Source organism: Saccopteryx bilineata, chromosome 11, assembly GCF_036850765.1.
Source record: "Saccopteryx bilineata isolate mSacBil1 chromosome 11, mSacBil1_pri_phased_curated, whole genome shotgun sequence".
NCBI classification, from domain to species: Eukaryota; Metazoa; Chordata; class Mammalia; order Chiroptera; family Emballonuridae; genus Saccopteryx; species Saccopteryx bilineata.
The window spans coordinates 80,528,890-80,547,301 of record NC_089500.1 but is presented as its reverse complement, the minus strand read 5'-3'; the positions used below and the strand labels follow the sequence as shown (position 1 = coordinate 80,547,301).

The 18,412-nt window shown below is 54.9% G+C and overlaps 1 protein-coding gene across 1 annotated transcript; it reads right to left on the bottom strand.

Annotated features, from left to right (window-relative positions):
• Positions 1-213: 213 nt before the first annotated feature.
• Positions 214-17,865, bottom strand: TRIM38 (tripartite motif containing 38). The gene is made up of 7 exons (XM_066247143.1): positions 17,747-17,865; positions 14,783-15,286; positions 13,177-13,272; positions 11,473-11,703; positions 10,115-10,137; positions 9,818-9,930; positions 214-906 (listed from the first exon to the last, which is right to left on the bottom strand). Exons 2-7 carry the CDS (start codon positions 15,188-15,190, stop codon positions 383-385), a joined length of 1,395 nt encoding a protein of 464 aa, XP_066103240.1. The 5' UTR covers positions 15,191-15,286; positions 17,747-17,865; the 3' UTR covers positions 214-382.
• Between the last annotated feature and the right edge of the window lie 547 nt (positions 17,866-18,412).

Sequence of the window (18,412 nt, the reverse complement as noted above, 5' to 3'; positions counted from 1 at the left end):
CTCCTTGGCCTCTGCCCCAGGCGCTAGAGTGGCTCTGGTCTCGGCAGAGCGACGCCCCGGAGGGGCAGAGCATCGCCCCCTGGTGGTCATGCCAGGTGGATCCCAGTCGGGCGCATGCGGGAGTCTGTCTGACTGTCTCTCCCCGTTTCCAGCTTCGGAAAAATACAAAAAAAAAGCTCATACTGACCGTCAGTGCGATTGTTAGTCTTGACATTCTTTTTTTTTTTTTCTAGTGCAGATTTATTAAGAAACCACTCACAGCCCAGCATTGCTCTGGGTAGAGGGAAACAGCAGGGAAGACAGCAGACCAGCATTCTGCCCTCGGGGTTTCCTACGTCCATCTCTGTGCCGGTGAGGCCAAGGAAGGAGGCCGCCGCTCCCCTCACTCATCGGGGGTCGGCAGGAACAAGGGGGAGTACGGGTACACCTGCAGATAGGGCCGCAGCACCTCCGAGAAGGAGGCCTTGGGGAAGGTGAAGATGTGGGAGCCTGCGGTCATGTTGTAGAAGGAAACCAGCCCCGCCTCGCAATCCAGGAAGACTCCCACCACCAGGGGCTGTTCTCTCAGGGCCAGCAGCGTCAGGGGCCCGGTCAGCGCCATGTAGCCGTCCTTCCTGCACAGCCGGAGGGCCCAGACGCCAGCCTGGGGCGTCGGCAGGACGCGGGCGTCTCTCTGCACGCTCTCCACGCAGACTCCGACGTCCCACCCGGTCCCTTCTCCCACATCCACCTCGAAGTAGCGTCGCCCCGAGGTGAAGCCCTCGTGGCCCAGGACGCAGGGCGAGGCGGAGAATCTCCTGGGAGAGGCGGCCAGGTTGTCCTGGGGGCACCCCCTCGTCACCTGTCTCTTGTCCTCAGACAGAATCAGTTCACGGTGAGCTGTGTCTGGATCCAGGGTCACGGGAACTGAGAGGAAAGCGAAACAAAACAAAACAAAGATATGTTATCCTGTTGCCAAGTGAGAAAGAAGGGGCAGGCCCCCTCTTCCCTGAGGAGGAAGACACGAGAAGAACAGGAGGGAAAGGAGCCAGCAGGGGTAACCGAGTCAGCCAGGAATAAATGAACTCTATCCCACAGGCACAGTACAAAGCAAGAACAACAGAGTCTGTATGTGACTATGGCCAGTGATCTGACCCCATTGAAACTTTCCCTCCTCCCCTCTCCTTGAGTCCTGGGACACCTTAATCAAAGAAATCCCATGCCCACTGCTCAGACACTGTAAAGGTATATAACTTGTGAGAAAGTCAACTTCGGGGAGCCCGTGTTTTGGAGCTACAAATCCCACGTGCTCCGCCGGCTTTAATCTATCCTACTTCCTTCATCAAGTTTTCTGGGCGTTCTTGTCCTCCTTTGATTCCTGCCACACATGGAGCATTGGCCGGGAACCAAGGAGGAAAGACGCCCGCAGTGGGTGGACCTCAGGCACCCCGCTGGGGAGCCCCCGAGCCACCCTGCAGACGCACCTGCTGAGCGTACTCCGGCGATTTTCCCGTGTGGACGCCTCTGCAGGACAGAGGGGAGACCCCAGTCGCCAGTCCCCGCAAGGACCAGACAACAAAGGAACGAGGAAAAAGGACGCGTCAGAGCCACGGTCAGGAAAACCGGGCAAGGGAAGCTCGCTAGGGTCCTGCCCCGCTGGGCAGAAGGGAGGCCTGGTCACCCTCTGGAGAGTCACTAGTTGACCTCCATAGGTTAGGAGCAGTGACTGCACTGTCCACAGGGGTGGGGAGTGGTCCCCACAGGAGTGGTGACTTGTCACCTTCCACAGGTTGTGGGGAATGGGTCCCACGGGGTTAGGAGTGGTGACTCATCGCCCTCTACTGGTGTGTGGGAGGTTGTGTGAAAGAGAGTGAGGAGTGAACGAGACGGACACCGGGAGAGGGTCCCGACTCCCCCCACAGGGCCGGGTCGGACACCAGGAGGAGGTCCCGACCCCCCCCCACAGGGCCGAGACGGACACCAGGAGGGGGTCCCGACCCCCCCACACGGGGCCGAGACAGACACCAGGAGGAGGTCCCGACCCCCCCCCCACGGGGCCGAGACGGACACCAGGAGGAGGTCCCGACCACCCCCCCAACGGGGCCGAGACGGACACCAGGAGGGGGTCCCGAATCCCCCCCACGGGGCTGAGACGGACACCAGGAGGGGGTCCCGACCCCCCCCACACGGGGCCGAGACGGACACCAGGAGGAGGTCCCGAATCCCCCCCACGGGGCCAAGACGGACACCAGGAGGAGGTCCCGAATCCCCCCTACGGGGCCGAGACAGACACCAGGAGGGGGTCTCGAATCCCCCCCACGGGGCCGAGACGGACACCAGGAGAGGGTCCAAACTCCCCCCCACGGGGCCGAGACGGACACCAGGAGGAGGTCCCGAATCCCCCCCACGGGGCCGAGACGGACACCAGGAGAGGGTCCCGACCCCCCCCCCCCCACGGGGCCGGGTCGGACACCAGGAGGAGGTCCCAACCCCCCCCATGGGGCCGAGATGGACACCAGGAGGGGGTCCCGACCCCCCCCCACGGGGCCAAGACGGATACCAGGAGAGGGTCCCGACTCCCCCCCAGGGCGGAAGCAAGTGTTGGGTCTGAACCACCGTTGGGCAGGGCGCCTCATGCGGCTCAGAGGCAGCATTGCGTGCTGACCGTTCACATCAGCCTGTCATAAGCCGAGGGCCCGCCGTTCCCGCGAGGGGAGTGGCCGGTGATGGAAGGAAGTGAGTGGTGTCCCCTCCAAGTTTCCCCTTCCGTCCCCCATTCCTGCTTGTGGCGTGACTGCTGTCTGTCGTGGGGGTGTGGGAGGTTCCCAGGGGAAACCCACTCCTTTAGGCAGGATGGTCAAGAATTGTAAGAAAGGGTTCTCAGGGGATTAGGTGTTACTATGTCCCCAGGGAAAGTAAGGACCTTGTGTAAATTAGGATGGCCCACTTCTGGGGTCGGGGGCCGTCAGAAGGAAGCTTAGATAAGTCCGTTGTACAGAAAGTGTAGCAGGTAGTCACCAGAGATCCAGGCCACCCCGACCATTTCCCTACATAAACACTTAGCTTAGAGGCCAGACTTCTACAGTGTTGGTAGCTAAGGCAGGGAAGCATTCCACCAGACCCAGCAAGCCCTGCAGCAGCCAGAGCCAGAAATTTTAACCCCGAGTGAACCAGCAGAAGCAGAAACTCTGGCTCCTCCACCTTATGTGCTGGCGAGGCTGTACCCGTCCACACCTGACTCTCTGTCCACCCCAGACCGGCGAGGCTGTACCCGTCCACACCTGACTCTCTGTCCACCCCAGACCGGCGAGGCTGTGCCCGTCCACACCTGACTCTCTGTCCACCCCAGACCGGCGAGGCTGTGCCCGTCCACACCTGACTCTCTGTCCACCCCAGACCGGCGAGGCTGTGCCCGTCCACACCTGACTCTCTGTCCACCCCAGACCGGCGAGGCTGTGCCCGTCCACACCTGACTCTCTGTCCACCCCAGACCGGCGAGGCTGTGCCCGTCCACACCTGACTCTCTGTCCACCCCAGACCGGTGAGGCTGTGCCCGTCCACACCTGACTCTCTGTCCACCCGAGACTGCACTGACTCAGGCTCATCATCGCCAGATTTATGAGGTCCCAGCGTAAGCTCGCCCGGGCCTGAGCCCACGGTGACTCCCACTGCATCACCAGAATCCGGCCCAGGCTCCACTAGCTGGGAGGTTACAACAGGTGCCTAAGCCCAGGCTTGTTCTAACTCAAACCGTCCCCAAGAGAAGAGGAGCAGAGGATTTTTGCTGCCGCATCTGGGAAGCCTCCAAGCCAAAAACTAATTCAAAAATACCCTGGAGTGGCCCTGGCCGGTTGGTTCAGTGGTGGAGCGTCGGCCTGGCGTGCAGAGGTCTCGGGTTCAATTCCCGGCCAGGGCACATAGGAGAAGCGCCCATCTGCTTCTCTACCCCTCCCCCTCTTCTTCCTCTCTGTCTCTCTCTTCCCTTCCCGCAGGGAGGCTCCACTGGAGCAAGGATGGCCCGGGTGCTGGGGATGCCTCCTTGGCCTCTGCCCCAGGCGCTAGAATGGCTCTGGTCGTGACAGAGCAACGCCCCAGAGGGGCAGAGAGTCGCCCCCTGGTGGGCGTGCCAGGTGGATCCCGGTTGGGCGCATGCGGGAGTCTGTCTGACTGTCTATCCCCGTTTCCAGCTTCGGAATAGTACAAGGAAAAAAAAAATACCCTGGAGTCTGGGCTGAAGAAACCCCCTCCCCCAGGCTGGCAATAAATCAAGTGCCAGTGCAGATAAGAGTTAAAACCTGTCGGGCAGAAACAATACCCGATTCCCAGGGAGGCCCGGGAAGGAAGCCGGGTGCATCTACAAAGGCTCGAGGAGCCGTGCCAGTCACCCCAGAATAGTCCTTTGCCCTCGGTCAGAAAACCAGGGACCAATGATTCTTGGCCAGTACAGGATTTGAAGGTCGTAAGTAAGGCAGCAGTGACCCTGCAGCAGACAGTACCAAATCCTCATGCACTCCTAAGCCTCCTCCCTGCTCAAGTCTCACGGTTCACTCGCTTGGACTTGAAAGACGCCTTCTTTAGTGTAAGACGGGCTCCTGAAAGCCGGAAGTTGTTTGCCTTCCAACGGGAGGTCCCGGCTAAGGGGCAAAGGCACAGCACACCTGGACTAGGCTCCTGCAAGGGTTCAAGAACTCCCCCACCATCTTTGGGGAGGCCCTCACTCCGGACCTCCAGATGTTTCCTGCACAGGACATAGGATGTGTCCTCCTTCAGTACGTGGATGACCTGTCGCTAGGTCACGAGACTCTCCAAGGATGGGCTCAAGGAATGGACAAGTGTCTACGTCACCTAGAGAAGAAGAAGGCCCAGATCTGCCAAAGGCAAGTAAGATACTTGGGATTCATTCTCCAGCAGGGGGAGAGGAGGCCAGGGGTAGAACGGAAACAGGTTATTAGAACATCCCAGCCCCCACCACGAGGAGACAAGTTAGAGTTCCTGGATACAGTAGTGTCGGTCAAGTAAGTGTGTAAATATGATATGTTTGCTCCCTTATTGTTTACATTGGGTGTGGGGGACAGGCTGTAAGCCAGCAAAGTCATTACAGCCTAAGGCTTAGTTTTAAGACTAAGCCTTTCCCACCCTTTTAATACTAAGATCTTTTCAACACTAAGCTTTTCCCCACACCCTTGACTGTTGCATGAAGGGGGGTGGTGCATTCTTATGAGGAATCCCATTTATGCCTCAGATAAGTGGCTTTGTATCAGAGACTTTCTTATTTGTATGTTGGCTTAAAGGTTTTGATTTATATACTATAGAATGGGGCAGACCAGGGGCTTGCTCTCTCTGGGTTCCTGAAATTAGCATTGCAGAGGAGAAGCAGCCAAGATGGCGGAGTGCTGAAGGAGAAGCCAGTTTGTGCAGAGTTTGTGCAGAGAGAAGGAGATGGGGAACAAAGGTGAATAAGGCTGGTGAGCTAGATACCTTTGATTCTAGGAAACTCGGATAAGTCAGTGGCTTTGGGAGCCCTGAATGGAAAGGGAAGTGTTTTCCCACTGTGTGTATTTCTTGCCCGCTGGGTGCAAGCTAGGATTAAAGCTAATGGCCCACCAGTTATTGGCTCCGTTGTTTCATTACTGTCTGTCCGAATCAAATGCATACCCGCATGGGCCAGGCGGCTGTGATGGGGGCCGTGGCCATTGGCTTTACAAGTAGGATTCTGCTGTTTTGTGGCTCCCCAACTTTGCAGTACTGGCCAAACCCCTCTATGAAGTCACAAAGGGGGAGGGAGAAAAAGAGTCCATGGACTGGGGGCCAGAACAGGACTATGCCTTTCAGACCCTTAAAAAGGAATTACAAGCTGCCCCAGTGCTAGATCTTTCTAACCTTTGTGCTGTATGTCTCAGAGTGGAGCACAAAGACAGCAGTGGGTGCATTAACCCAGGATTTCGGGTCATGGCCGAGACCGGCAGCCTACCTCTCCAAGCAACTGGACGGGGTTGCAAAGGGCTGGCCTCCATGCTTGAGAGCCCTAGCAGCCGCTGCCATGCTGGCACAGGAGGCAGACAGACTAACTTTAGGACAAGACCTGAAGGTGCGGGTACCACATGCAGTAGTGACTCTGATGAATGTCACAGGACATCACTGGCTCGCTAATGCCCGCCTCACCAAGTACCAGAGCTTACTATGTGAAAACCCAAGACTAGTAATAGAGGCGTGTACCCCTCTAAATCCAGCGACGCTGCTCCCAGTGAATGTGGGAAAGCCACAACACAGTTGCTTAGAAGTGCTTGAGGCGGTATACTCCAGCCTGTGGGAATCAACCCCTAAGAGACCCAGCCTGGGAGCTGTGTCCAGATAAAAGCAGCTCGGTCAACTCACCAGGGGAAAGGCAAGCAGGGTGTGTACCGATTTCTGCTTTGCCTGTCTTACTCTGCAAGTCCATAGAGCCAGAAAGAGGGCTCTTGACAGCTCGGGCAAGGACCTCAAACATCCAGGAGAAATTCTCCAGCAGCTGGAAGCAGTCTAGAAGCCAGAACAGATAGCAGTAATCCACCGCCAAGGACACCAGAAGGCAGGAGATGCCGCGGCCTGCGCGACGAGTCTATTCCAGGGTCTCGAGCGGGAAGTGGTATGAAATTGAATGTAAGATAGACAGAGACTTAAAGATATATACAGGATGGGTTCAGGAGGAAACCGCAGCTCCTTGTCTACAGTCACTACTGTTCAAGCCACAAAAAAAACATGGCCGCCCCTAGAAAGACATCCGTCTTTATTTACTGGACAACGTGGGCCATTAGCAAATCAATCACGTTTCCAAGGCAACACAAGAAAACCACCAGGTGCAGAAAAACCCCTACCATCTTAACTTTAAACAAAGAAGTTCTGGGGAACAGGAGCGGGCAGAATGAGCAGAGAAGCACAGCCCTCTGTTAACTTAATCAGGCAGGTGAGGTGGGGGGTTGGGCCCAACACCTCTGTCCCCAACTGCAAAATATCCTGTTGGCTTATTTGGTCCCCAACAAGGATAGGTAGAAGCCTATCCCATCCAGACTGGAAAGGCCAGAGAAGTAACAAGGGCATTGCTCAGAAAGGTAGTTCCAAGGTGTAGCCTGACACTTCAGAGAGGCTCTGACAATGGCCCGGACTTTGTGGCTTAGGTAATACAAGGAACAGCTCAAGCGTTAGATATCACCTGGAAGCTTCACGCGGCATGTAGGCTCAGAGCTCGGGGAAGGTGGAACGCATGAACAGGACTCTGAAGTTAGGATTTAGCAAATTATGTCAGGAAACAGGTCTTAAATAGGTGCAAGCTTTGCCTCTAATATTGTTTAAGGTTCAGTGCAACCCCTCCAAGAACACTGGGTATTCACCTTATAAGGTATTATACAATAGGCCTCCCCCAATATTATGACACAGCTTGCCAGGGACTCCCCAAGAATTAGGAGAAACAACAACCACATAGGCAATTAAAAGCTTCAGGCAAGGTGGCCGGTACCACATCCAAGTGGGCCCTCGACGGGGCTCTGATCAGTTTGTTTGCCCATGTCCATTCTTTTTCCCCAGGGAAATCAGGTGTGAGTTGAGGATTAGAATCCAGTTCCTCTCTGACCCATGTGGAAGGGACCCTACACTGTGATTCTGACCACTCCCACTGCTGCCAAGGTAGAAGGTATATCTGCCTAGATTTACCACAGCCGGCTGAAGCCTGCGGCCCCAGCGAAGACACCTTCGTGGACAGCAAAGACGAACCCTGCCAACCCTTGTAAGTTGACCCTGAGGACAACGTGCTTCTCCAGCCACAAACCGGGAGCTGGCTGGTCCACACACAACCGAAGCCTGAGGCATCTCGCCGTGGGGCTCCTTATAATTAAGACTCCGGGGAGGGACAGGGAACTAGAACAGAGGACTGTGAACTGTGTATCCATGTCACTAAGGAAGGTCTCCACCACCTGCTTTTCTAGAGCTTCTGTGAGTGTGAGGGAACTCAGAAAGGAAACCCCAGCAGCCTTTTTAGGGGATAGTTCTCAGCCTTTAGTAGGTTTAAAACCCTAACAGGAGCAGTCTTACTACTCCCAGGAATTTGCTTAATAGGTCCGTGTTTGTTGCCATTATTAACAAACAACATAAAGAACACGATAAGGACCACAGTACAGCAACGAACAACGGCCCGTGTATACTTTACCCACCACTAGCAGGCCTCCCCTTGGGATCAGATAAAGAATGAGAGACTCCAATATAAAAGAAATTCTGAACTCTGAAAGGGGGGAGTGTAGAAGTTAGGGGCAAGCCCCCTCTTCCTTGAGGATGAAGAAATGAAAAGAATACAAGAGAGCCTGACCAGGTGGTGGCGCAGTAGATAGAGCGTCGGACTGGGACGCAGAGGACCCAGGTTTGAGACCCTGAGGTCACCGGCTTGAGCGCAGGCTCATCTGGTTTGAACAAAGCTCACCAGCTTGGACCCAAGGTCGCCGGCTCAAGCAAGGGGTTACTTGGTCTGCTGAAGACCCACGTTCAAGGCACATATGAGAAAGCAATCAATGAGCAACTGAGGTGTCACAACGAAGAATTGATGTTTCTCATCTCTCTCCCTTCTTATCTGTCTGTCCCTATCTGTCCCTCTCTCTGACTCTGTCTCTGTCACACACACACACAAAAAAAGAATACAAGGGAAAGGAACCAGCTGGGGTAACCGAATCAGCCAGTGATAAATTATCTATATCCCATAGTTACAATACAAAGCAAGAACAGCAAGATCTGTATGTAACTATGGCCAGTGATCTGGAAACCCCTCCCCCGTTGCTGACCCCATCAAAACTCCTCTATCCCCTCTCCTTGAGTCCTGGGACACCTTAAACAAGGAAATCCCATGCCCACTGCTCAATACTGTAAAGGTACATAACCTGTGAGAAAGTCAACTTCGGGAAGCCCGTGTTTTGGAGCTACAAACCCCACGTGCTCCATCAGCTTTAATCAATCCTACTTCCTTCATCCAGTTGTCTGGGTGTTTTTGTGCTCCTGTGATTCCTGCAATACAAGAACACAGCCCGGGCCCGAGTCGGAGCCCTGCTTTGGACCAGGTGTGCGAGCAGAGGCAGGTCACTCTGCGAACCTCGGTTGTGTGAAACAGGGAGCAGAAATATCACGTGGCCCAGAGATCAGAGAGAGGACTGAGCTGATGAAGTGCGTCCCTGTGTGCTTGGTCAGTGCCCGAACGTAGAAGAAAAGCAATCTAATGGAGGATAGACACTTGGACAAGTGTGTAAGAGGAAAAAGAGAATTTGTTTAAAAAGCCAGCAGAGCACGTGGGGCTATAGCTCCACAGACACATGCTCCCCGAAATTAAATTTCTGACATCTTATATACCCTTTACAGAACACAAGTTCATATACATAGATCTTGTGATTTCTTTGTCTAGAGGTATATCCGTCAATCACACGATACCAGGATGGGAGGGGGTTAGATGATGTCAGAGGATAAGCGTTTGTAAACCAACCATTAAGGAGAAAGAAAGGGGAGAGGAAAGAGCTACTCAAATCTCCCTTCCCCCTTCTGCATTCCTGGCTGTTTACCTTCTTCCTCCCAGGTGTGGGGAAGGGAGGGGGTTTGAGTCTCCTTCCTCCTTCCTCTCAGAACCTTCTAGTAGGAAAACCTCCCCATTTACAGTATAATCGTCCTTTCTGAGCTGGAATGCGATCCGTCGTCTTGAGCCGGTGTCAATCACACACAAGTATAAAAACCATATTTACAAAATCACTCTCAACACTTGGTCTAAATCATAAAATGCCTTTTAAGCCTCTTAGTAAAATGGGGGGGGGGAGGGTATCTTATCTCACGCACATACCTTGGTAACCCTTCAACAGCTTCTTCACGTCGAAGTAAAGCTTGGGAACATTGCACACGGTGTGGACCTCCAAAGAGAGGGCCTCCGGCGTGTTCAGGTGCACAGCCTGACTCCTGGGGTGAGCAGAGGCAGGGACTTCTTAGCAGTGAACCCCATCAGCTCGGTGCCCCTCCTCCCTCCCGTCTGCAGCAGTGAACCCCATCAGCTCGGTGCCCCTCCTCCCTCCCGTCTGCAGCAGTGAACCCCATCAGCTCGGTGCCCCCTCCTCCCTCCCGTCCGCATGCCTTCGGCACTCACCTGCTCAAAGCGGCCTTCACGTCCTAGAGAAACAATGACAAGGGTGAGTGTGGGGACGTCAGTCTTCATGGGTGGCTCTCTGAACAGCGCTCCCTCCCAGAAAGCACAGAGAGTGACCCCAGCCTTAGATATTGGTATGGACACCCAGTGGGTGGATTCCCACGCTGACCCACGGGGCGGTCAGCAAGGCAGGGTGTTTCCCAACCTCTGCGTCTGTCACCTTCCTTGCTGAGGGCTGTGGGGAGCCTGTCAGTGGCTTGGGGGGAAGGCCGGGCACTGCCCCCCTACCCGCCCTCCTGTGAGGGAGACTGGCCTTCATTGACCTAACTTCCCTAAGAATGAACCCTGTGAGAAAACACCTGTCACAGAAGCTCTTAGCGGGGGATGTGTGCATAGTCCCGGAGACTGGGCACAGAGGCGGTGGCTGCTGGTGTCACACGGAAGTGGAGCAGCCATGTGACAGCATCAGTCCAACAGTGGGACCCCCAGTTCTTCCAGTGGGAACTGGGATGAGCAGCTGCAACCGCAGGAAGGCTGTGCTCCAGCTCTGGACCAATCAGACACAGCGCGTCACTCACGTTGGAGGCCCTGCCTGGTCACTTGCCAGTGACCTAGACGAGCTTTCCGAGGGGACTGTCTGGCAGTTAGGGTTCTAGGCACACAGGACAGAGGCAAATGGTAGCAGAAGACATCCCATGAGTCTGTTCAGCCCAAGAACCCACCACGTCTACCCAGCACGGCGATATTTTTCGGATGCCCATGAAGGTGCCCTGCAGACCAGTGGAGGCCACCTTGCAGAGATCCATCTGTATCTAAAAGATCTAAAAGCAATGTGACTTTAAACTCCCCACACTGGCCCTGGCTGGTTGGCTCAGTGGTAGAGCATCCAACCAGCATGTGGATGTCCTGGGTTCAATACCAGGTCAGGGCACATAGGAGAAGTGACCATCTGCTTTCCCCTCTCCCCTTCCCCCATCTCTCTCTCTCTCTCTCTCTCTTTCTCTCTTCCCTTCCCGCAGCCATGGCTCAATTGGTTTGAGCATATTGGTCCCGGGGGGCTGAGGACGGCTCCAGGGAGCCTCTACCTCAGGTGCTAAAAATAGCTCAGTTGCGAGCACGGCCCCAGATGGGCAGAGCATTGGCCCCAGATGGAGGTTGCTGGGTGGATCCCGGTCAGGGCACATGGGGGAGTCTGTCTCTCTCCCCTATTCTCACTTGGAAAAGAGTTTTTTAATAAAAAGCCCCACACTAATGTGCCACCCTGAGCGAGGCAGGCGGTCCTCACCTGTTCCCCTGCTGCCGCAGCCCCGCAGCTCAGGGACACGGCGCCTTCCCGCCTTCCGCGCACACAGCCTCACCTGCAGCAGCTTCTGGGCAGAGCCCCGACACCTCTCCTCCAGCTCCCGGATGTGGCTCTCCAGCTCTTGGCTCTTCTGCCCCAGTCTGGCCTCGTTGTCCCTCAGTCTCCTCAGGGTCTGCTCCCTTTCGTCCTCCAGTCTCCACAGGTAAGACTTCTCTTCCTCCTGCAGGAAGTTCTGCAGATTCTTGAAGTCCGACCGGATTTTCTGCTTCTTAATCTTGATCTTTTCCTAGAGTCAAGAAAAGATGCTCAAGGACTGGAAATAACCCAACAGCCCATCCACGGCTGAATCGAGGAACAAAAATGTGGTTTAGAGACACAGTGGAATATACTGTGTCTATTATGCAGCCTCAAAGAGGAATGAAATCCTGACACAGGCTACAGCATGGAGAAACCATGAAGACATGATATGAAGCTAAACGAGACAGTTACAGAAGGACAAATATAGGACTCCACTTATAGCAGGGACCTAGAGCAGTCAAATTCATAGACTCAGAAAGCAGGGCAGTGCTCACCGAGGCTAAAGGAAGGGGCAATGGGAGCTAGTGCTGGGTGAGTCCTGAATTTCACTTTTGCACGCTGGTAAGTTCTTGAGGTGGGCAGCGGTGATGGTTGTACCACAATACAAAAGTACCCAATGCCACTGAACTGCATATTTAAAAATGGTAAAGTTTACGTCATTCATACTTTGAATGCCCAGGCGCACGCTCAAGAAAGTTTGCTCAACTGCATGGCGTTATTTGCCCATGAGCCATGGAGCTGGAGGGATGTCTCCAGCTCTCTGCTGCAGAATCTTGCCTGGGAGGCCCTGTCACAGAGCGTCTGTCACCTGACTGATGATATTCCTTATTCTTCAGCCAAGACGCAGGATGGGAGTGCTAGATAATTTAATCACAGGGTGAGGGCCAAGGTCCAACAGTCTCAGTGACAACAGCGATTTTCAACTCTTTTTCATCTCATGACACACATGAACTAATCACTAAAACATAGCACACGTTTTGCCAATCTGACGAAAATAAATAGGTGTAATTTTGATTGATTTACCAAAAAAAAAAAATATATATATATATATTAATTAACCCCTGAGAAAGGCAAAAGGGCTCAGGCCCTACAGGGTTTCACGACAAGCTGGTGCCTGATGTAAACGTGACCGTAAAGGCCACGACGGCTGGGCAGCCACGGAAGCCGTCAGAGACCCATGGTCTGCAGTCGCAAAGGTACAGGCTCCTGTGGCAGAAACGGTCCTCTGTGCTAAGCAGACAGGTTTCCCTGATCAGACTCCTGAGTTTGAGTAACAGGAATTTCAGCTGGGAGGGATTCTGTCTTCTGAAAGCTGTACCCTGCGCTGTGGGAAACCTGTCAAGGTAATGAGGCCTCCTCCAGACCCGGAAGGTACTTGGAGGCATTGAAAAGTCTGACACCCAGTAAAGGATGGCTCTTGGCCAACAGGCACAGGGATCGTGTTCTCCTGACGGGCGTCGGAATCCTGGCAGATGACTCCTGAAAGGCTGACGAGACAGGAGATGAGTTCTCTTGGATGTAGATGATGACAAAGAGCATGAAAACAAAGAACGGCTTCTTCTTGAGGCTGCACCTCTTTGGTCCCGCTTAGTGAGACCACCGCCGTGCTGTGCCCGATCGTCCCCTATGCCTAAGTTCTAGGGCAGAGAACAGCTGGAGATCAATGAACCCACGTTCTTACGTTCCACTCGGCTATCTGGTTCGCCGTGAACGCTCTCTGGTTCAGGCATTCCTCTTCCAGTTGCCTCAGTTTTGTCACAGCTTCCTGGAGCTTTTCCTGGAGGAAAAATAGGGTGAATCAAGTCAATTCGATTCAGCAGCTCTTCATTGGGCCCCTGGGGTTGGGAAGACACCCCCCTGGCCCCTAAGACTATGAGAATGAAAGGGAGTGTGAATCGAGTCCTTAGTCTGCCGAGAAGCACGCATGCTGAGGGCTGTCTGCACAATAACACATTTGATCCCCTTGACAACCCCGAGCAGGTGGTGGGGTTTTTAACATCATTTCTGTGCTGTAGAAACGTCCTTCTGCTCGTGGTCATCAAGCTATATGAGCCCAACCTCCCCTGCTGACCCAGAGCTGCTCTGTCCTCAGCTCTGTCCACCACGAGTCTTCCCAGGGGAGCACAGCCCATGAAGATAACAATCATGGAAAAGAAGGTGCTATGAAATAAGGTGCTGGGTCAGGAAGGAAAGCCCAGGATCTCTCTGGAAGTCCCTGGAAACAGCTGACAGAAAAGGGGACACTGTCATCTTCTGAGGAATGGTACCGTGACGCCGGTTTTAAACAATTTAGTATCACATCAAGCCCTTAGGTTATTTTCCAAAATAGTTTCTCACCTCTTCATAAGACAGCCATTTTAAGCTAGCCGTGGTCAGCACGAGAGTCAGCCCTGTGATCAGTGAAACCAACTCTCGGTCAAGGGCTCTGTGACCCTTGTTAGCCAAGGTCTGGGACACCTTTGCTATGTGCTGAGAGCAGAGCTTTACATATAGTCATGTCCTTAAAGCTTGTCACAGCTCCTGGGCATGGGTGTTGGGGAGAGAGGGGGCTGCTATTCACCCCAGTTACAGATGGGGAGACCAAGGCATGAGATATTAAGTCACTTGCTCAGTTACCCATCTGAGAAGTGGCAGAACCATGCAGTACGACTCCTGAATCTCATGACCATTACCCTGTGCGGCCCTCATTCCTGCGACTTGGTGGGAAAAGTAATTCTAGGGGGGGGACATCCCTGTTACAGTCATTTCCTGCCCTACGGGGGCTTCGGGAAGAACTGCTGAGAGCTGAGGGGAGTTCGTGTGGACACATCCCGATGGAGGACCCAGAGCTTTCCTGATACAAGACCACCTTCCGCCTTGTGTGGGAAGGAACACGGGACCCGTGTGGGGACACTGTCCTCGGACCCCGGGTAGGCAGAGGAGGAGTCAAGCACACAGCAGGACCACGCCTCAGCCTCAGCCTCAGCCTCAGCCTCCGGCAAAGTCAGCATCCTGGACGGGCTCTTTAGGCTAGGAACTTCAGAGCCGTGAGAACCTGTCCATCCGCCTCCTCCTTCCCAACCAACCACTTCCAAATCCTTCAACTGCCCCACAGCAACAGCGAGAGTGGAATGAGAGCCGGACCATCCCGCTGAGGGTCAGGATGGACGGTCAGGACTTCGATTTGGGGAGGACCCACCCTCAGCCGCTTTTCAGAAGCACAGCGTGAGGGGGGCTCTGTTTCAGGTTCACAGCCGTGCCCGGACGATCGGGGAGGCCTCGGGGAGCTCCTGGCCGTGGGCACTCACCTTATAGCCCTGGCGCACCTCGTCCAAGAGCGCGGTGACGTGCCCCTTGTGCCGCGGCGTCCGCTCACAGCGCCAGCAGATGAGCTGGCCCTCCTCTTCGCAGAACAGGTGCAGCTGCTCTCCGTGTTCCTCGCAGGACATTTCATGGTCCATCTCCCTGATGGCTTCGATGAGGCCACCCAGCTGCTTGTTGGGCCGGAGGCTGGCCCTCTGGAACGGAGCCCGGCACTGGGGACAGTAGAACTCCCGCAGGGGCACGATGCCTAGCAGGTTGTCAAGAAAACTCAGTATGCACGCCTGGCAGTAGCTGTGCCCACAGCTGATACTCATGGGCTCAGTCATCAGGTTCAGGCAGATGGAGCAGGTGGCCTCCTCCCTCATCTTCTTGCTGGTTGTGGCCGAGGCCATGGCTTTTCCTGAAAAGCTCCCGCACGGGATCTAGAGGCAGAACTTTCCCACCGCGATGGAAAGACAGCTCACCTGAGCTGCTGTGTGGTCTTCTCTCTAGAGGGAAGAAATAGATCGGAATGTCGATGATGCAAAATATATATATATATATTATATATATCCGCGCAGTGGAATGTGTCAGTGGCCATCACGTGTGGCCACTTAACTGTTAAAATAAAATAAGAACTTAAAATTCCGTGTCTCCCTGCCGCTGGTCACGATCTCAATTGCTGAACATCCCACAGGTGGCTGGGAGGCAGCCCCGACCTAGGACAGCCCATCCCTACGACGGTCATGGGACGAAGCGCTGAGAGAGCCAGAGAGCAAGGCAGGGCTCCCCGCACGAACGCCGCTGCAGGAGAGGAACCCGGCAGCGAGGGTGTTCGAAACTCCTTCCTACTCCAAGGAGCACAAGGAGCTACTTTTCATGCAGAAGTGTTTCTTTGCCACTCTTAGGTAACTGGGTGGTTTGTGAAGGACTCCATGAAGAGACACAGTCGACTGGACGGGAACCAGCCCACCCCCACGCACCACCCTTACCCCCCACCACACACACACACACACACACACCACACACCCATCTCTCCACTCCACTCCCACCCCAGAGAACAGAAGCACCAGGTGAATGGTCTCAGTGCAGACCCAACCAGGGTGCTGTGCGAGTAAGCAAGTTCACCAGGAACACGGGTCTTTCCTCCTGAGGTCCTCCCTGACCCAAGAGGAAGGACAGACAGAAAAAGAGGTCTGGGCAGAGAAGGGGTTGGTCCTGCAGGACAAGGCAGTGACCTCTCTTCTCCAGCCCAGGACTGTGGCCCAGGAGAAGTTCAAGTTGATGGGAACCGGGAGGGGAGGGGAGGGGAGGGGAGGGGAAGGGAGGGGAGGGGAGGGGAGGGGAGGGGAGGGGAGGGGAGGGGAGGGGAGGGGAGGGGAGGGGAGGGGAGGATGGGGGAGGCAAGACCACCTAATGTTAAGGTGACTAGACCAATCATTGTCCTTTAGGGAGCACAGCCCTTCTTTTGTAGGTTCCGTCCTCCCTCAAAAAGTGCCCTCCTACATGTCCTCCTTTTTGATATTGGAAGACTCCTCTGTCAATGTCCGTCTTTGATCGATGCAGAGTCGATCCATTGCATGGGATGTGACGTATTTGTATCTAAATGAGTACTTTGTTCTGACCATGATTATTAAAAATTAATAGGCATGTAAGCATAATGACAATACAAAATACTACACTTCTCGGCCCTGGCTGGTTGGCTCAGCGGTAGAGTGTCGGCCTGGCGTGTGGGGGACCCGGGTTCGATTCCCGGCCAGGGCACATAGGGGAAGCGCCCATTTGCTTCTCCACCCCCACCCTCCTTTCTCTCTGTCTCTCTCTTCCCCTCCCGCAGCCAAGGCTCCATTGGAGCAAAGATGGCCTGGGCGCTGGGGATGGCTCCTTGGCCTCTGCCCCAGGCACTAGAATGGCTCTGGTCATGGCAGAGCATTGCCCCCTGGTGGGCAGAGCGTTGCCCAGGGGCGTCCCGGGTGGATCCCAATCGGGCGCATGCGGGAGTCTGTCTGACTGTCTCTCCCCGTTTCCAGCTTCAGAAAAATACAAAAAAAAAAGAAAATACTACACTTCTCTTTATTATGCACTGATCATATTCTACTGTATTATTGTTGCCATGAATAAAATGTTTTTTTTATTGATATTACTTCCTTCCATTTATTTTTGTCCTCCTTTTCATGGTAAGAAAGTTGGTCACCTTCCTAATGTCCACCCGTGAGGGCCCAACAACTGGACCGAGAAGGAGGGGGACTTTGGGCCACAGCTGCAGCTGCTCAGAGACAGGAAGCTGTTTACAGAGCAACCTTCCTTTGAACTAACTAACCAGGCTTTAAGTAAAAGCAGGAATTCGCTGGAGTGGCCCGTAGGCTACCGTATTTTCCCATGTACAAGACCCTCCACGTTTGTTTGTTTTCGAAAAATGTGGGGTCTAAAAAACTGGTTGCGTCTTACACAGTGACAGTAGATTTTTTTAAACTTGCCTTTCCCGCTTGCTGTCTTTTTTTTTTTTTTTTTTTTCCAAAGGTCGGGCCCCAACACGGTGGCGCCGTCTTTTCATGGGGGAATATGGTACTTCCAGCCCTTGGGAGTCCCCGAGAGAACTTTTTTCGGAAGCATTTCCTTCCTGGGCAGGAGATACTTTTCCCCCCACGCCACCCCAGCGACGCCAGGCTGGCTCCCCAGTGGCTGGGGCTCCGTGCGCCCCCAACCCCTCCACCACCCCCACCACCAAACGACCTGTCCTTTCGGAAGTCCCGGGGGGCGGGGGGCTGTCCCCCGGGACTTGGGAGGCTGCTGGAGCCCAGAGTTTGGAGAAAGTGAAAGCGGCCGGGGGAACGGCTGCAGGCCCCAAGTTTCCCCGGCGCCCCGTTATCAGAAGCATGAACCTCCCCCTCCCTGACACCCAAGCGTCGCGTCCCCCCGCCCCCCAAGGGGAGACTCGGGCCTGGACCCCCGCCCGCCCCCCCCCCCACCTGGACCACTGCAGACGGGGGTTCCTTCCGCGGCCGGGCCGGTCGGAGCGGTCCGGTTCGGAGGCCGGGGAGGAGCTCGCGCTGAAAGGAAACCGCGCGGCGGGGCGGGGCGGGGCGGGGCGTCTGCAGGGAAAGGGCCCTTGTCCCCCCCACACACACATACCCCCACCTCCAGCCCGGCCGGTCCGGAAGGGGAGGGGAGCCCCGGGAAGGACGTCCTTCCTTACAGCCAGGAAAACAAGGGGGGCGGGGGGCAGAGGAACAGCCCGGGAATAAACTAGGCTGTGGCCCCGGCACAGAGCGTCTGAAGTCCGGGAACGGCCCAGCTTCCCGGGGCCCTAGACTTGAGATCTCTCTGCTTTTCCACCAACCAACCCCCCTTGGGATCATGCGCCAGCCTTCTGGGCAGATGTTGTTGTTACTATTATTATTATTATTATCTGTTGTTGTTGCTCTGGTGAGGTTGCTTGTTTCCTAACCGTTCTGCAGGGGGTTAGCTGGGTCTCCTTTTCCTCCTCGGTGTCCCCTCTGCACGATTCACAGACTTAGCAGTCGAGTCAACAATTGTCAGGAGAACCAACGGGGCCTCTTCTGACCCAGCTGGGAGCCAGGAGCCATGTGAGACCCCAGGGCCTGGGACCCATGGAAAATACACTTGCGGGGTCG

Coding starts and splice junctions, on each gene's coding strand:
- TRIM38 (XM_066247143.1), bottom strand. CDS start 15,190: ATGGCCTCGGCCACAACCAGCAAGAAGATGAGGGAGGAGGCCACCTGC. Junction 13,273..14,782: donor AGGTGCGCCAGGGCTATAAG/GTGAGTGCCCAC, acceptor TTTTTCCTCCAG/GAAAAGCTCCAGGAAGCTGT. Junction 10,138..11,472: donor CTGCCCAGAAGCTGCTGCAG/GTGAGGCTGTGT, acceptor TTGTTTCTCTAG/GACGTGAAGGCCGCTTTGAG.